Below are 17065 nucleotides of genomic sequence, written 5' to 3' on the forward strand. Positions count from 1 at the left end.
TTATTATTCCCACTGTTTGTTTGATGTTGTTTGTTTGGGCTAACGGTGGCAGAGACAAGGCTACAGGCTCTCTAGGGGTGCAGCTGGGTCGCACTCTGTCACCTGGCAATGCGCCTGCACATTTTGGGGGACCCCATGCCTCCTGCAAAAAAGCAGGTGCAGGATGAAGGCACCCCAATGAGCCTGGGGCAAAAATCCAAGCTGCCCCTCTCCAGTGGCCTGGGGGCTCCCGGGGACAAGGCACCGGCCTAGGAAGGGACCCCCACGCCTGTACCCGAGCCCCCGGCCCGAGGAAGAGGGGGGGGACAGACCCCCTCCGGCCGCCCGGAGCCAGAAGCGAGGGCCGGGAGGCCGCGGCTCCGCGGACAGCCGCTCCTCTCCGCCTCGCCGGGCACGGAGGTGGGGGGGGCGGGCGGCAGCGGCCCCCGCCCCCCAGCCATGAGGCCAGCGCGGAGGGACACCCCCCTCCCTCCCGTCACCCCGCAGCCCCCGGAGGCCTCCCGCTCCGAGCGGCCCGGGGGTGGGAAGGGACCGGGGAGGGGCGGGCGGTCCCTGCCCGCGGGGGGGAGCGAAGCGCGGCAGCCCCCTCCCCCGCCTGCCCGCTGGCTGCCGCCTTTCCTCGCCGCTCGGCCGGGCTACGCTGCTGCCGCCGCCGCCACCGCCGCCTCCATCTTGTGCGTGTGTCCCCTGCTCCCCCTCTTCGCCTCCACACAGCACCGGGAGCGGCGGGGGCGCTGGAGCGAGCGGGGTCCCGGGGGGGAGGGAGCGGGGGGGAGGTGAGGGTGGTGGGGGGCGAAGCGGCACCGGGGCCGGAGCGGCAGCGGCGGGAGCAGCGGCGGCAGCAGCATGAGGAGGCGGCGCTGAGGAGGCGGCGGTAGCCGGAGCGGACGGAGCCGACATCTTGTGCCCTCCCCTCCCGCCGCCGGCTGGGTGAGCCCGTCCGCCCCAGGGGGGAGGGGAGGGGGAGGCGGAAAGAGAGGATTTAAAAAAAAAAAAAAAAAAAAGGAAAAAAAAAAAAGAAAACAAGAAAACAAAAAAAAATCCCCAAAAAGGAGGCGGCGGCAACGGTGGAGACCGCCGCGGCGGCGGCGCGCTGAGGCGGCCAGGTAAAGCGCTGCGCGGGAGGCCGCGACACCCTTCCCTCAGGGGGTCTCTCCTCCCTCACACACCCCCGCGCCGGGGTCGCGGGAAGGTGACCGGGCGGGCGGGAAGGAGCCGGGGGAGGCCGGTGCGCCGCAGCCTGTGGGCCTCCCCCCGCGTTCCCGCTCGGTCCCCGCGCGGCGGGAGCGGCCCGCGGCCCCTCGCCGAGGAAGGGGCGGCGGCGGCGAGCGCCTGGGGAGGGAGAACGGGCAGCGCCGTGTCAGCCGGGCCCCCCCCTTGTCGCCATCTTGGCGCCCCCTCTTCGCGGCGCCCGTGGGGGCCCCGCCCACCTTCTCCCACGCTATTGGCCCAGGCGGGGCCGAGCGCACCCCCCTTTAGACCCGCAGCGCCTTGCTTTGCTATTGGTGCTGGAGCTGGGATGGACGGCGGCAACAGCCAACAGCCTTCTGGCGCCGCCTGCGCTCTCTCTCGCCCGCCCCGGCCCTGCTCCCGCTCTCCTTAGGGACTTTTTTCGCTCCCCGGGGGCGGTGGGCCGCCGGCGCCTGGCCCGGTGCTGAGGACCGGCGTAGCTCATCGCACGCACCCGCCGCGCCTTCTCCTCACCCGGGGGCGGCTTTGTTTTTGTCCGGGTCCCTGCTGTGTTTGACCCAGATCACTGGGTGCTGCTGGGGTTCCCTGCAGGGATCCCGCGGCCCTCGCTGCACAGGGGAGCTCCTGAGAGGAGCTCTCAGCCGGCACCTGACCCAGCTCATGGCATGTCATGGTTCCCTCAGAACGCTGCTGAGGCCAGATGCAGCTCATGGCATGTCGCAGTTCCCTCAGAACGCTGCTGCTGAGGTCAGACACAGCTCGTGGCACGCACCATCTGTGGCTGAGCCCAGACTTTACCTTAAACTTCATCTGCAGCCCAACATAACATCTTGCACTCTCCCCGCTCCAGAGGGAGGTCCCCTTCTGCAGCCTGGTGCATCTCCCATCAGCTCAACTTTGTTACAGAAATATCAGGGGGTCGATAAAGATCTCTGCGTGTGCTGGGGCAGGCTCTGAGTCAGCAGCTCTCCGCGACTTCTGCTGAGCACTGACACACTTCGTTGTAGGCATCAGCGTGGGCAGGAGGAGTGTAAACCCTCGGCAGGCGCGTGGGGGGAATATGGGCCCATGGCAAGCATGGATATGGTGGGAACATGGAGGGACATCGCCGAGGGCGGCAGGAGTTCTGCCCGGCATTTTGGTTGGTGAAAGAAAAGTGGAAAGGAGGCTGCGCCTGTTCCAGGCTGTTTCCTCTGGCATCCATTGCCTTTATTTTATGGATGCGTTTCTTAAATAGCTTTGTAGGTGTCTGTTCCCCACTGCGCAGGAACGGGTTTTAAATCCCAGCGAACAGCAACAAGTGCCTGCCCGGAGCTGCATGGCTGCCAGCGTGGGACAGCGACAAGGAGTCAACGTCTCCAGACCTCATGTTTGACTTTGTGCCCCAGAGAGAGGCAGTCTCTGGTAACGCTGGACCTCAAACTTTTTAGGGCTGTATGAGCCGTAGCCACTGCTGGTAGTCAACGGTGCACCAGCATGGAACGAGAGCCACCTTGTTCCCATCTACTGCTGCCTGCCGAGGTCCGGGTGGCCTTCTCCTTGCTGCAAATCACTGAAGGTCTTCATCATCGAGGGACCTAGCTCTTCACTGGGATCCCCAAGCCATGCTGGAAAGGGCCGGGAAACTCCGCCAGCAGCACTGCCTTGAGCTCCAGCCTTGTGTCCTCTGCAGGTTAGCAAAGAAACCTGGTGCTGGAAAGAATATCTGTGGTTGTCAGCGTGGGAAGGCTGGAAAGAAGGACTGCGGTGGGAAGGAGGGGTGGGAAGGAGACTGAGATCTTCTTCGGTGCCTCTGCCCCTCAGAAATGGGCCAACGCAGTATTGCATGGCTGTACATCACGACAACATTTAGCCCTTCCTTTAGAGAATCCACTTGTGCTGGATTTTTTAAGGCTGCGTGTACAATAGGGACCTGTATTGTGATATTGTTTAGTACGTGGATCTCTCCAGTTTTTTGCAGTGGAGCTTTCAACCCCTTTGTGGTAAATTTAAGTCTCCTGATGATGGGCTTGTTCTTCTTAGTCACCTTTTGCAGCCCCCCAGGCATCTCTGGCCCACAGGTGTGAAAGCTGCTGCTCGGGAGAATTGAACCATTCCTGAGCGAACTCCTGGGGTAGAAATAAGTTCATCTCCGGTGGCTTTGTGTGTTGTAGCCATGTTGTTTGCTCAGTTGTGCTCTCTAGGAACCTTACCCCCTGCTCCTGGTGCAATACCCAGCGGAAATGGATGACGGGAGGTTTTTGGAAAGCCTTGAGCACACTGTGGCGACAGCGAGAGGACGACTGTTTGAACTTTCTGCTTTCGCATCAGCAACCTTTGTCCGTGGTGGGACAGAATCAGCGTGGGCTGAAATAGCATTTAACCCCGCTGAAGTCAAGTCTGTTTAGCATTTCAGCGTGCACGGGTGCTGTTTGCAGAGGGATTCTTTTTTATCCGTGGCTGGGAGGTGTTTTCAAGTGTGCCAAGAAGATCAAAACATTCCTAGATTGCTGCTTAGAAGTTTCTGTGTTGCAGACAAGGTCACAGTGTTCAGCTCAGTGTGTCTGAGTTCATTTCATTGCTGCTTTCAAGGTATTTTGGAGGTGGGTAGCTGTGTGTCTCCTAATATCCAGGTGCATGTCTTATCCCAGGCACTCAGCTCTCGCTGGCAGCAACTTCTGTGCCATTTTAGATCCTTCTGTGTAGTGCTAAGTAATTGCGTGTTTTACAAATGGGTTGTTTTATGGCAGTCAGTTGCTGTGGTGGAAAGCCCACTTTGGGTAATTTCTCTAGACAATACACTGATTGTTTCACTAAAGCAACGGGAACACCATACCCTTGTTTTTTCCCTATCAACAGGTAAAATAACCCTTCCTGGAGGTGCTTGTTTCGCTGAAATTTGCTTGTCCCTCGGCACTCCCAGCAATCGGCTAATGCCTTGTTTTTTCCTGAACACAATATTAAATATGAGTGTGGTCAGCTCATGCCAATTACTTTATCCTCCAATATCTCTTTGCTCATATATCTTTTTGCCTCCAGTATCTTCTTTGCTCATAACCTGCCTGAATTGTAAGAGAGCTGTTTGTCAGTGGGATTTTCTGGTTTATTTCATTTGATGATCAAGTTGCCTTTATACCCTTATTTTAAAATTCTTTTTTCCTACTGATTGAAGCTGTTGGAGCTCGGCTGGGACAAGTGCAGTTGGGTGTCTGCAGTCTGCTGATCAAGTGGCTGATTAGAGTTTTAAGGCAAAGGTCCTGAAATTCGTGGTACCTATATTTGCAGGTGGAAATTGTCATCTGAAATTAAATTGTGCCTACAGGCTCTGTCATCGTGGGTGTGTGGACTGAAACTGGCACCTGCAGCTTATTTCTGTGGATGCAAAGGAGAGTTTGGAAACTTTTCCCAAAGCCTGTTTGTTTCTTAGGACACATGCTGTATCATGGCTTCGTCTCACGGTTCACAGAGTCAGGACTTTCAAGAGAAATGTGTCACTCCTGGAATTTTTTACATCTTTCTGGAATAAGCTTGGGAATTCTTGTAGGTCCTGGTCCTGCGAGGTGCTGCTTGCTCTGACTCACATGATGGAGGGTTTGTGGAGCTATATCCTTCACAGCACAGAAATAATGCAACGGCTAAGTACAAATTATGGGTTTGTAGTGTGTTTTCTTGTCTGCAGGTCCCACAGAAAGGGGCGGAATGTGTGGATCGCTCTAAATAAGGGTGAGGTGCTGGTTCAGGCCTCTGCGTAGGAACAGATAAGCTCTGGGCTGACTTATCTTCTTGGGGAGATTTTACATTTGCTTTTCTTTGTCTCTTCTCCGTCTTGTTTCAGCCCCAGCCCCTTTCTTCCCATAACGCACGTTCCCATCCCTGACACTGCCCTTCTCGCTTGCATTACTCACTTGGCTTCCTCTCCGCTTTCCCTCTTTGCTGCCTCCTTCCTTTGCCCTCAGATCGCCAGGCTCCTGCTGCCGCATCTCCATCCTCCCCCAGATCATCTCGCCCGCTCCAGTCTTCTGCTCCGCTCCCCCTGGATGGGCACCTCCTTAATGTCAGGAGCCGACTCTCAAATAATTATCTGGGTTGCTGATTAGCAGTTTGTGAGGGCAGAGCTGGCTTGGGCTTTTCGTTAAGGCTCTGAGCAAATACGGTTGCACAGTTCCTGGTGCAGTCCAGAAGCTGTCTTGCTGCTTTCCTGCTCGTATCCCCATGGACTCTCCATGCAGAACCGGCTCGGGTGCCTGAGCACAGATTGTGGCTCCAGAGGGGCTAAGGCTGAGCCAAAACTAGTAAGTCTGGATCCATGCTGCTCATTCCCATGCCCATTCCCCTTCACTTCCTCACAGATCCCACCGAGGAGCAGAAGGGATGCACATCTAGCACCCGCTATGTTGCTCAGTTCATCCTCTGGTTCTGTTTGGGCTTTTGTGACCCAGTTTTGCATGTTGGGAAGGACATGGTCCATTCCATGCACACTGTCTGGAGAGTGGTGTAAGGAACAGCTACGTCTGCGAGGGAAGGGAAAGCAAAGCTGGAGGATGATTTTTCATTACAGGACATTTTGCATCCGCGGTGTGGGAAAGGAAGAAGTGGTGGTGGCAGCCCTGAGGTGGGAAACTTGGAGGAGCTCCCTCCTGGACTGAGGGAGCACTGCTAGTTTTCTCATATGGAGCTCAGTGACAAAAAAAATTGGGAACTGCTTTCACAGGGCAGGAACAGTGCTTTCCTTTCCGTCTGGAAAACATCCAGCACATTTTGTGTGCTATTGGGGATATAAAAGAAAAGCCACAGGCAAAAAAACAGAGAAGGACTCCTTGGCTTGTGTGAACTTAGTATGTGAATGGTGCAAGCAGATGTGATAAGTGCTGTGTGAATTTTGGGGCATCTGAATGATTTGCTGAGCTGAATGCACAAAATGCTGTAAAATTAATTTGAGCTGTTCTCATCTGGTGGTATGGGGGTATATATGTCTCCTGGCATGCAAATAGAGAACTTTGGAGGGTGCTGTGCGTTGCTGTGATACACACTGCAAGAAATGGTTGATATATCCATTACCTGCTTGTATGTAAGAATGTGAAGAGGCCTCAGCAAGCCTGGAATTGCTGGGGTCTTTAGTAGAGATGTTGCTCTGTTGCAATGCTCAGTGAGTTTTTGAATCTGCGCTGCTCCTTGCTTGTCTCCTTTGCTTACGCTGTCCTCTGTACTGTTTTGTTACAGGGTCTCTGGACCGCAGCGATGAGGAAGCCTCGGAGGAGGTCCCGGCAGAACTTGGAGGGGAGGCGTTCTCCCTCGCCCTACAGCCTCAAGTGCTCACCGACCCGGGAGACACTGACGTACGCTCAGGCCCAGCGGATCGTCGAGGTAGACATTGATGGGCGGCTTCATCGCATCAGCATCTATGATCCCTTAAAAATCATCACGGAGGACGAGCTGACTGCCCAGGACATCACAGAGTGCAACAGCAACAAGGAAAACAGCGAGCAGCCCCTTTTCCCTTCCAAATCTAAGAAAACACCTTCCAAAGGCAAGAAGAAGGAGTCCTGCTCCAAACATGCACCAGGGAAGTCTTTACACTTACCCCAGCCCAACTTCCGTGTGGTGGACTCCTTCAGCCAGCCAGATGCCCCTCCTCTCCCTGCTGCCTACTACCGGTACATTGAAAAGCCTCCTGAGGACCTCGATGTAGAGGTGGAGTATGACATGGATGAGGAGGATCTGGCATGGCTGGAAATGGTCAACGAGAAGAGAAGGGATGATGGTTATGGGACAGTTTCTGCTGACACTTTTGAGCTGCTGGTGGACCGGTTGGAAAAGGAGTCGTACCTTGAGAGCCGGAACAATGGGGCTCAGCAGTCCCTCATTGATGAGGATGCCTTCTGCTGCGTCTGCATGGATGATGAGTGTCACAACAGCAATGTCATTCTGTTCTGTGATATCTGCAATCTGGCTGTGCACCAGGAGTGTTACGGCGTGCCCTATATCCCCGAGGGGCAGTGGCTTTGCCGCTGCTGCTTACAGTCCCCTTCTCGCCCTGTGGATTGTGTCCTTTGCCCGAACAAAGGTGGAGCCTTCAAGCAGACCAGCGACGGCCGCTGGGCTCACGTGGTTTGTGCCATCTGGATCCCAGAGGTCTGCTTTGCAAACACTGTGTTCCTGGAGCCCATTGAAGGGATAAATAACATCCCCCCGGCTCGGTGGAAGCTCACATGCTATATCTGCAAGCAGAAGGGCATGGGAGCTGCTATCCAATGCCACAAGGTGAACTGTTACACTGCCTTCCACGTCACCTGTGCCCAGCGGGCTGGTCTCTTCATGAAGATCGAACCCATGAGGGAGACCAGCATCAATGGCACGACATTCACCGTGCGCAAGACTGCATATTGTGAGAGTCATTCCCCACCTGGGATGGTGAAAAAAGGGTCTCCAGCTGCTAGTGGTGAGGGGCAGGAGGACACTGTGAAGGAGGAGGGAGAGGAGGAAGCCAATTCTGTCCCTCCCAAAGGGTCTCTGAAAAAGAACCAAGTGAAATTGAAGCAGAAGATCAAAAAGGAGGCTGGTGATGTGGCCAACGGGCGTTCGTCTGTGCCCATGATGACAGTCACACAAATCCCCTCTTACAGGTGAGTGTTGCAGGTTTAGGGAAGGAGCTGGACAGCTGGAACTGGACGGGGTCTGTTCTGAGGGCTCAATCCCTCTCCTTGTCCCCCCCATTCAAGACCTAGCAATAACCATGTTCAAAGCATGCTCTGCAGAATCATCCTGACCAGTGTTCTTCCATGTGAGTGTCACTGGCACGCTGTGGTTTCCCTGATTTGCTGAGCAGCTGTCCCAAACTGTCGTGTAACGCAGAATCTGTGGTGGTCCCTAACAGCAAACACCCATCGAGCATCCAGATTCACAGAGATCGTTGTGAAGGTGTTTTTAAAATACTTCAAATTGGCAGGCAGATAGGGGTCATCCTGCTATTAAATTTTTTTTTAATCTCCTCATTTCATAGTTTCTTAATTCCTCCTTTTATTACAGAGCATGTCAAACCTGTCAGTGTTGCAAGCAGCTTTGAATTTGGCTGTGTATTTTTTTCCTCCCAGCTCTCTGTCATGCAGAACTAGGTAGTGCTGAATTTTCGTTTGGTGCCTGAGGAAGTGCGGTGATGTGTTGCTGGTATTTTGACACATAAGCTTTGGAAAACTGCTGATAAGGCACCACGTATAATCTAACGAAAGGTTCGAAAAGGTTAAAATAGGTGCTGCCTTATTCTTGGACTCCTGTCATGTTAGTTTCCCAGACTTCAGCTTAATAATGTCAGACTTAAATGACCTCCCAGGAAAGTTCTTGACACTGAAAGTAGTTTTGAAATTAAGGCTGGGAGCTGAATTGGTGATTGCGTACTTTGACCGTGCTGTGGCAAGTGCTTGGTGAGAACCTCCAGCTGCTACTGAAATAGGGATATATTGTGAAAAGTAGGCGCATATGTCTTTGCACTGGGGAGATCCCAGATTGTACCGGTTGCGTGCGTAGTTCAGAGCGTGACACGACACCACAAAGCTTCGTTGGGAAACCTGATGGTATCACCAGGGTCTGCAGAGTCACGATTGCTTTGCAGCTGGCTCCATGACACCTCTTTGCTTCCTTTAGGCTGAACAAAATCTGCAGCGGCCTCTCCCTCCAGAGGAAGAACCAGTTCATGCAGAGGCTCCACAACTACTGGCTGCTGAAGCGGCAGGCGAGGAACGGAGTTCCCCTGATCCGGCGCCTGCACTCGCACCTCCAGTCCCAGAGGAACGCGGAGCAGGTACTGGTCCCTGGCTGAACCCGCACAGCAGGACGGAGAGCTTGCGTTCTGGGGGAGATGCACTTGATGCATGGCTGGGAAGGGGAGTGAGAGTGAAAGGATCAGAGGGTGACCTGATTTAAGTCTCTTTTGGTCTCCTCTTGGTATGCTCATGCCTGAAGAGCTGAGCTAGTGTATCAGTGGGATATCCATCATGCCACTAGAATTGGTGTTGATGAGCCAGCAGGTAAGAGTTTTTCCCCCGAGTCAGGAGATCCAGGATTGTGCAAGGGTGTGATGGGCCCTTGGTGGACTGATCGCTTAGATGAATCATGAAACTGCGTTCCTCACAAGTGATTAAAGATCCCCTCCTCAAGAAAATGGGTGTTAGCTCCAGAGTCTTGGCCAAATTCCAGTTTGGGTCATTCTTCCTGCAGCTTCAATTTCTGACCCTCCCATGGACATTCATATGGAAGTTTAGACATAATCATCAGCTCTGGACTCCTTTGCTTCCTCCTCTGAGCTGGCATCCAGAGTCACTTGATCTCGATGCTATTAAACAGCACTGCGTTTGGCACAAGAGGTAGTTGGTGAAGTAATGAAGCAGTCAGACTCTACCCTCTAACATAGCCTGTCAGTAGGCATTGTGCACATTGTGCACGTATATTTTTACTATAGCTGGAGGAATTTATAGGCTTTTGGTTTGTATGAAGACTGCTCTGAGTGATTAATAAGGAAAACATTTCCCACTCATCAGTCTGGAACTTGGGGAAGCACAGCATTTCCTTGGTGTATTAAGTTGGCAATTTACTGTAAGTAAGTCCTTAAAAACAAATGTCCTATAAATATAAACCATCAAGATCTTGTGAAGCAATTGTCCTCTCTTGGCAATCATGCAAAAGTATATGCACTTCAGCTATATCCTCAAAACCATTTGAACTGCTACAGATGTAGGAGAGGGAGGATGATTGCGTTGCGAAGCCACTGAACAGTGTCTTGGAAGGTGTGAGCTCATCTCCCAGCGTTGGCTGTTCCTTTGTGTTTTGGAGAATCTCTTCCGTGGCTCTATTTCTTATTGGTTACAGAGAGGATAATAATAGCTCTTTTCTCCCATGCTTTTGCTCGCCTTGCCTTTATACTGGAAACGCTTTGGGCTGCCTCTTCGATGCACAGCAGCCAACGGAAAGAATTTCCAGCCTCTGTAATGAACTTGGATATAAGCAGAGAGGACATACATGAGCATGCACTGAAGCGTGTTCCCAGAGTGTAGCTACAGGATGATTTAGGCCTAACTTCACAGATAACATGAAATCCAGAAAAGCTGGTGTTGTGTTTGTTAGACAGCTAAATGCTGTAGGAAGGAGGGAACATAGTCTGAACAAGAGACAAGTAGATAGGAGGAAGACTATGTGAGCAATTCACAGGGGACACCTAGAAATAGGAGGAAATGCAGGAAGCCAGTCACGTTTTTCATCTCACCCTACTGTTCTGTCTTACAGAAGGAGCAGGATGAGAAGACCAGTGCAGTGAAAGAGGAGCTGAAGTACTGGCAAAAACTGCGGCATGACTTGGAGCGGGCACGGCTGCTCATCGAGCTGATCCGTAAGAGGGAAAAACTCAAACGGGAGCAGGTGGGTAGTTTTGGCTGTCAAGTTGCTGCACTTAGCTTCGGTCCCGTGCAAGCACCTTGTGCTGCAGGAGGCAGAGGAGGAACACGACAGTTTTTCTTGAGCCTTTTCCTCTTTTCATAGAGTCTGACTTCTGGATGTGCAGAGCAGCCATCTCTCCCTGTGTCAGTCACAGGCTCGCACTGCTCAGCCTCTGCCCTCAGAACTGGTGCTGGGCTGCAGAGTGCTGGGAAAATGTATTTGCATAACTAACGGTGGGTTTAATTCCTGACCTACGGCACCTCTATTTCTGGGCATGGACCAGGTGTTTTGCAGAGTAGAAGTTTGATCTCCTTTAATGTTTATTTCAGGAGTTTGGTAACACCTACTCTGGAGAAGAGGTCTAAATCACAATTCTGCTGTGCATTTCGAAAGCTAAAAGTTCCTGTGTTTTGCCGTCTAGGTACATTTTTGAGAAGACACAGTTTTAAGATGGAGACCATTTACTGATTTCCTCTTTGATCTGTGTGCAATTCTCCAAAGTTGCACTGTTACTTCCCATGCTTGCCAGCTTTGCCTGTTGAGGGTCTTTGCTTGCCATACCTGGTTGGATGGTGCAGCCACAGCTGGGCTCTCTGGCATGAGTATCTTCAAGGACGGCTTCATGAAAGACTCTCCCTGCGCAGGGTGAGCCTGCACATGTGGCCTCAGGCCTTGCCTGGGTGCTCTGACTGCTGCTGGGCACTCAGGCTGTCTGCAGGGAGCCAGGCAGAGGGAAAGCAGCATCCTCTGTGATCACAGCCCCTCTGCAAGCTATTTTTTTGTGGCCAGAAACTTCCCACAGCTTTTCTGGAGTCTTTTTGATGCCAGCACTGGTTCATTTGCTACGTTGTCCCTGATTTACAGTAGTGGCTCAGTCCTGCTTGCTGTGTGGACATATTTTAAGTAGGAGGATCAAAAAAAAAAATCACTCTTGGGCTTTATTTGCTTTTGATATCTTGATATATCCCTGTCACAGTTGGCTAAATCCATAAAAGCTTGTTAAAACTGTGGTGTGCTTTATAAAAGGATAAGGGTATCTAGTTGGAGCTCTATCCCAGCCCAGGTTTTAGCTGAGTGGAGAAGGAAGCTCCAGAGTCCTCAGTCTTTGTTCGGATTCTTTCCTGTGTTGGGGGAAGAGTGTGGTCTTTATATCCGTCTTCATTCATTCTCTTCTTGATGCTGTCTTGTTGCTGAGTACATCAAATACAGTTTGCTTTATGTAAACAGACTTGCTTTCCTTGCTACTGAAGCGGTTGATTTAATGACATAATGAGGAATTATAAGATCAAAGAAATTAAAACGTTAAAGGAGAAATAAATACTTCTATCCTGTTCCAGTCTCCTTTGAATAGAGTTTCAGTGTAAGAGATCAAACTGATGCTACAACTTGTTTGCTTGAAATCAAACAGTATTTGAGACTTCAGAAAGGATGTAAGAAACTGTATTAGGAATTTGCAGACCTCTAACCACTGTTGTTGTTTGGCTTCTGCCTTGAAGTGTAAGAGCTTATATCTTAAACTTTGTTTATGCTCTCTAGTCTAATTATGGATGTTGTTGTTCATGTAAACGCCTACATACTTTTAACTTTTGTATAATGTTGCTAATTGGCATAATAATATCTTGAGGCAGGGAGTTCTACAGGATAATTTACCAGGCATGAAGAGCTTTTTCCTGTTTTCATTTTTAGTTGTATTATCTTTTAACTTTATGAGGTTTTCTCTTGTTTTGGGTTTATGAGATTGGATAAACAGGAGTTCCCCATACAAAAGGATTGGATTGTGCAGTTAGACTCTGCAAAGTGCTGTCTGCTAATGTGCATCCTGCACGTGGAGGGGACAGGGTGTTTGCCACAAATTCTTCAGCAATGAGTCTACCAGGCTAGTGGTATGGTGACCTGAGGTTTCCACCACTGAGTAGAGCTGGGTTGATGATTCAGGAGAAACCGGAGGGAGACACCACTCATATATCCTGTCCTCAATAACTGTGCTCATCGCTGTTTTCCCGTTCCCAGGTCAAGGTTCAGCAGGCTGCTATGGAGCTACAGCTGACCCCTTTCAATGTACTTCTGCGCACAACACTGGACCTGCTGCAGGAGAAGGATGCTGCCCAGATCTTTGCAGAGCCTGTTAACCTGAACGAGGCAAGTCTCTTTCCTAGAGGTGTCTAACGGGTGGTAGATGAGGTATTGCTGGGCAGAAGCTCATATGCTGTCATAACCCTGGAAGCACAAACCACCTTGTCCCAAGCTGCTGGTGGACTAAAGAATATCTCAAAGAGGACTCACAATGTGGGTATCCTTCCAGGCCAAAAAAGGGTATTGTTTTCTGGAAGCTTCAGCACGTCTCAGACAAGTAATGTTTTGCAGAGCCAGGATGTGTCTGCCTTGACTGGGTGACACAGAAATGAACTGCTGGCGCTGCCCCTTGCCGGTGGAAAGGGCATTAAGAGTGCTTATGATGGATGCGCTCTAGTTGGCTAGTAAATGGTTTTTGTAATTGTACAGGTTTTATATGTTTAGGTTCCAGATTACCTGGAATTCATTTCCAACCCAATGGATTTTTCCACCATGAGGCGGAAGCTGGAGTCCCACCTGTACCGAACATTGGATGAGTTTGAGGAAGACTTTAACCTTATAGTTACCAACTGCATGAGGTATAATGCTAAAGACACGATTTTCCACCGAGCAGCTGTCCGGCTCAGAGACCTCGGAGGAGCGATATTGCGTCATGCACGGCGGCAGGCTGAAAACATCGGCTTTGACACTGATGTGGGGATTCACCTGCCCGAGTCACCCAAGACCGAGGACTTTTACCGCTTTTCTTGGGAGGATGGTGAGTGTTTATTAACCTTTATTTTTTCAGGTAGATCCTAACTGTGTTCTTTGTTCTGAGTGTGTCACTCAGCCTAGGTGAAAATCATAGCCGTCACTCAGCATACGAGAATGCTCCTATCCATCTATTTATTTAAGCATATATCTAACTCCTTCATAGCCCCAAAGAGCAGGATTTCAGGTGAGCCGGACACTCAGAGCTAGGTGCAGCTTAGCTCCAGCTCTCCTAGTGCATGTCTGCCTCAGAAGAGCCTCGTGACTGCCCATGCTGTTTGATTTGTGCCATGGCTGTAGTATAAACTTGGTATTTTAAAGAGCAATACAAAGGTGGATCTAGGATTTTTTGCTCTGAGGAGAGCTCATATATTTCATTGTAAATTGGCAAGGTATAGAGCAACTGGGTTAGATGGAGCACGGAGAGCTGGGAGGGGGTGGTGTGGGGTTAAGGTGCTGGAACTCAAGCAGTTCTTCTAGCTGAGGCTTTCCATTCACAACATGACCACATCCATTCCCATAGCTGTCTTGAGATGCAGCTCCAAAGCATTGGTTGAATAACTTGGCTAAACTTAGTACAGAACACTGCTGCCATCCAGCACGCAGAGCTTGCAGTCTGCAGTCCGTTTCCTAAATGTTGCAGCCCTCTTGGACGCAGACGGACAGTCTGTTATGAAATTTGTGTTGGTGCACGATAGCACAGCCCTCAGCTGTCTGCCCTGCTCCAGTGGATGCCAGCCCTTCAGCGGAGCCAGAGGAATGGCAAACATGTTATGTTTTGGCCAGTTCTGTTTGTGGTCTGATTTTGTCATTTAATCTGGCAACAAAATAGGTTTCTGCCAAGGACCTGGACTGTAAGCTGTCTTGTGTGGGTGCAGACACATGTTCTTTTGCTGTTGCCCCTGGGACAGTAATGGGAACTGGAGAGCAGTGCAAGTTAAATCAGCTGCTCTTTACCCAAAGGAGGGAAGTCCGAGCTCCAAGGTTAACAATTCCTAAATCCCCAAACTAAAGCAGTTGGTTCATGCATAGCAGCAGTGGGAATGAGGCCTGACAGTGGTCCCAAATACAGGAGTGGAGTTCCCTTCTTCAAGAAGCCATGCTCCTTCCCTTCACTGTTACGCTCTCTTTTGATGCAGTGGATAACATCCTCCTCCCAGAGAACCGGGCTCACCTCTCCTTGGAGGCCCAGCTGAAGGAGCTGCTGGAGAAGCTAGACATGGTGAGCACCATGCGGTCCAGCGGCGCCCGGACGCGGCGCATCCGGCTCCTAAGACGGGAGATCAACTCCATTCGGCAGAGGCTGGCCCAGCAGCAGAACAAGACCATGCCCAACGGGGAGCCTGTGCCGCGGGAAGAGGGGCTGGATAAAACACCAAGGGAAGGGGACGAGGAAGGGGAGAAAGGTGAGAGGTTGCAGCAGGATTTTAGCTCTAGCTCTCCTAGCGCACGTCAACAGTCAAGACCTGCCGTTTCTCCTGTCTGTGGCCCTAGTGAAAGATGGGAATGGCTGTTAGTAGTTTTGGCAATAACTCTTTCTAAAATGTTCAAGCAGATTCTTTATTCCTTTAGCAGATGATGCCAAGCCCCCGCATCCTCCCACCCTGGAGCCCACAGGACCCGCACCCTCCCTCTCAGAGCTGGACTCTCTGCAGGACCCTCCAATGCTCAAACCCATCAGTGAAAGCAAGTCCTTGAATCAGCTGCAGAAGAGGGTGATGTCGGACAGGGAACTCTTCGACAAGAAGGCGCTGCAGCGGGAGAGCCAAGCCTTTCAGCGCCTGCTCAGTGACAATGGCCTGAACGGGCTGGCCTTGCCGCCTGCAGACACCCCTGCCAGCCCCCCCTTCAGCGGCGTGGGCCGACGGACATCTGTCCTTTTTAAAAAAGCTAAGAATGGGGTGAAGCTGCAAAGAGGCCTGGACTGCTCCCTTGAGAATGGGGAGGACCACGGGCAGAGCGGGCAGCTTTCGCCCTCCCGCCCTGACGGGGAGCGACAAGCTCGGAAGCGGCCACAGAGCAGGACCTGCAGCGAGAGCGATGGAGAGAAGTCGCCCAGGCAGGCGGGACAGAGAGGTAATTCCTTGGGATTTCTCTTCCTTCTGTACCCTTGGAAACTGTGAGATGGGGCTGAGGGAGTGGGAATCCTGGGACCGAGTAAAGATGTCTGCATCCAAACTACTCACCTGAAACTCAGTTTATGCTTGGGGGAAACATAGTCCCCATAACCAGATGTGCCTGATGAAAGCTTCAACTCTTCCACAGATTTCTAAAATAAGGCAGACAAGACACATCCGTAATGAGTTGCACCTCTCTTCTCCACTGACTCTACATGGAGTTTCTGGTAACTTAGTTCAGCTCTAGACACCTCCATTTTAGACATTTAAAGGTACCAAGTTGAAGCCCAGGGAGGTCACAAGTAATTCTTCCCTTTCCCAGTCAGCAGGGCTCCTGTAAAGTGAGAATTCCCTGCTGCAGAAACGGTGCATTCGGTTGGAAGTGTGCAGTGGACCAGTACCACAGCACCCATGTAAGATGAGATGTTAAACATTACTTTTACATCAGCTGTACCCTCAGTTCTGGGATTTAAATAAAATTAGTGGGAATACTGAGCAGATTCCTTTTCAAATTAGATCCGCAAATGAGAATAAGCAGCTGAGTTGAAATGTGGAAAGGCACAAGGTGGAAAGGAACATCTGAGTGACAGCAATGTGATTTATTTTTAATTCTGTGTTAACAGCCATCATGGGACAATTCCCACCTGTAAGGCTTGACTTAGCCCGTACCTCAAATATTACCTTAAAGTTATTTGGCTGTCAGAAGGTTGCTAGCAAATGGAGAGTGGAAGGAAAGCAACTGAATGTGGGGATTGACTTACCGGGACAGGTTAAAGGAAACACAAATGGCTTCTCCAAAGGTTTGAGGGACTCACCGTCATCATCTGCCGGGAATTAAAGCAGAGAGGAGTTGTCCACAGTGGATACAGGTCAGAATGAGAGGCTGAAATTAAAAAAGGGAAAATAAAGGCAGGGTGCTGGAAAAATCACTGATAACTAGGCAGTGACATTTTTCCTCTGCTGAAGCAGCACTGCTGGCTTTTTCCTATGAGTTGCAGCACTGCTTTTGTGATTCAGCTCCTTCCAGTTTCAAGCACAGTTGATTTCTCCTAACTGGAGGTAGTGTCTGGTGTGCCAAATCTGTGTTACTGCAGGAGCAGGTCAGCATGATCGGGACTGTCAGAACAAGGTGTTTCCCAGAAATATGCTCCCTGTGGCCGTTCCCAAAAACAATAGTGGCCTTGGCATGAATTTGCCCTTTGTATGGCTGACGGGCTTTTGATGAGCCCACGGGGAACCTGGGCGTGACGGGTCCCTGGATGGGGGAAGGCCGTGGTCATCTGGCTTCTTGTGCCTGCTCTGGGCTTGGGAATGCTCTCAGGGGTCATTCCCTGTCCGCCCCTGCCTGTCCCTGGTTGTGAGATCTTGTCTAAACTCGGAGGTGATCCCAGCTCTCTGTGTAGGTATCCCTCCCATGCACAGAGCAGGAAACCTGGCAGTGAAGGGAAGATTTCCAGCACTGTCAGTGTCTGGGGCAAAGAAGTGAAATATTCCACTTATGGCTACAGTGACATTTGTACCGGCCGGAGAGG

The 17065-nt window shown here is 51.3% G+C and overlaps 1 protein-coding gene across 12 annotated transcripts in view; it reads left to right on the plus strand.

Annotated features, from left to right (window-relative positions):
• The first annotated feature begins 455 nt into the window (after positions 1-455).
• BRPF3 (bromodomain and PHD finger containing 3) overlaps positions 456-17065 on the plus strand; it is a 31821-nt gene continuing 15211 nt past the window's right edge. For 3 of the 12 annotated variants that reach the window (XR_012046162.1, XR_012046160.1, XM_072886317.1), the window contains exons 1-8: positions 3804-5462; positions 6391-7793; positions 8809-8965; positions 10444-10575; positions 12604-12732; positions 13111-13423; positions 14556-14822; positions 14989-15492. Coding sequence is in view for 1 of the 12 variants with exons in the window: in XM_072886317.1 (XP_072742418.1) it covers positions 5394-5462; positions 6391-7793; positions 8809-8965; positions 10444-10575; positions 12604-12732; positions 13111-13423; positions 14556-14822; positions 14989-15492 (2974 nt within the window). In the remaining 11 variants the exon portion in view is untranslated. Of the gene's footprint in view, positions 1107-2428; positions 2864-2890; positions 3774-3801; positions 5463-6390; positions 7794-8808; positions 8966-10443; positions 10576-12603; positions 12733-13110; positions 13424-14555; positions 14823-14988; positions 15493-15681; positions 15761-17065 lie in introns of those variants that run through there. The other 9 variants (XR_012046164.1, XR_012046165.1, XR_012046166.1 and 6 more) reach the window with 9 other exon arrangements.

Source organism: Ciconia boyciana, chromosome 23 (assembly GCF_034638445.1).
Source record: "Ciconia boyciana chromosome 23, ASM3463844v1, whole genome shotgun sequence".
NCBI lineage: Eukaryota > Metazoa > Chordata > Aves > Ciconiiformes > Ciconiidae > Ciconia > Ciconia boyciana.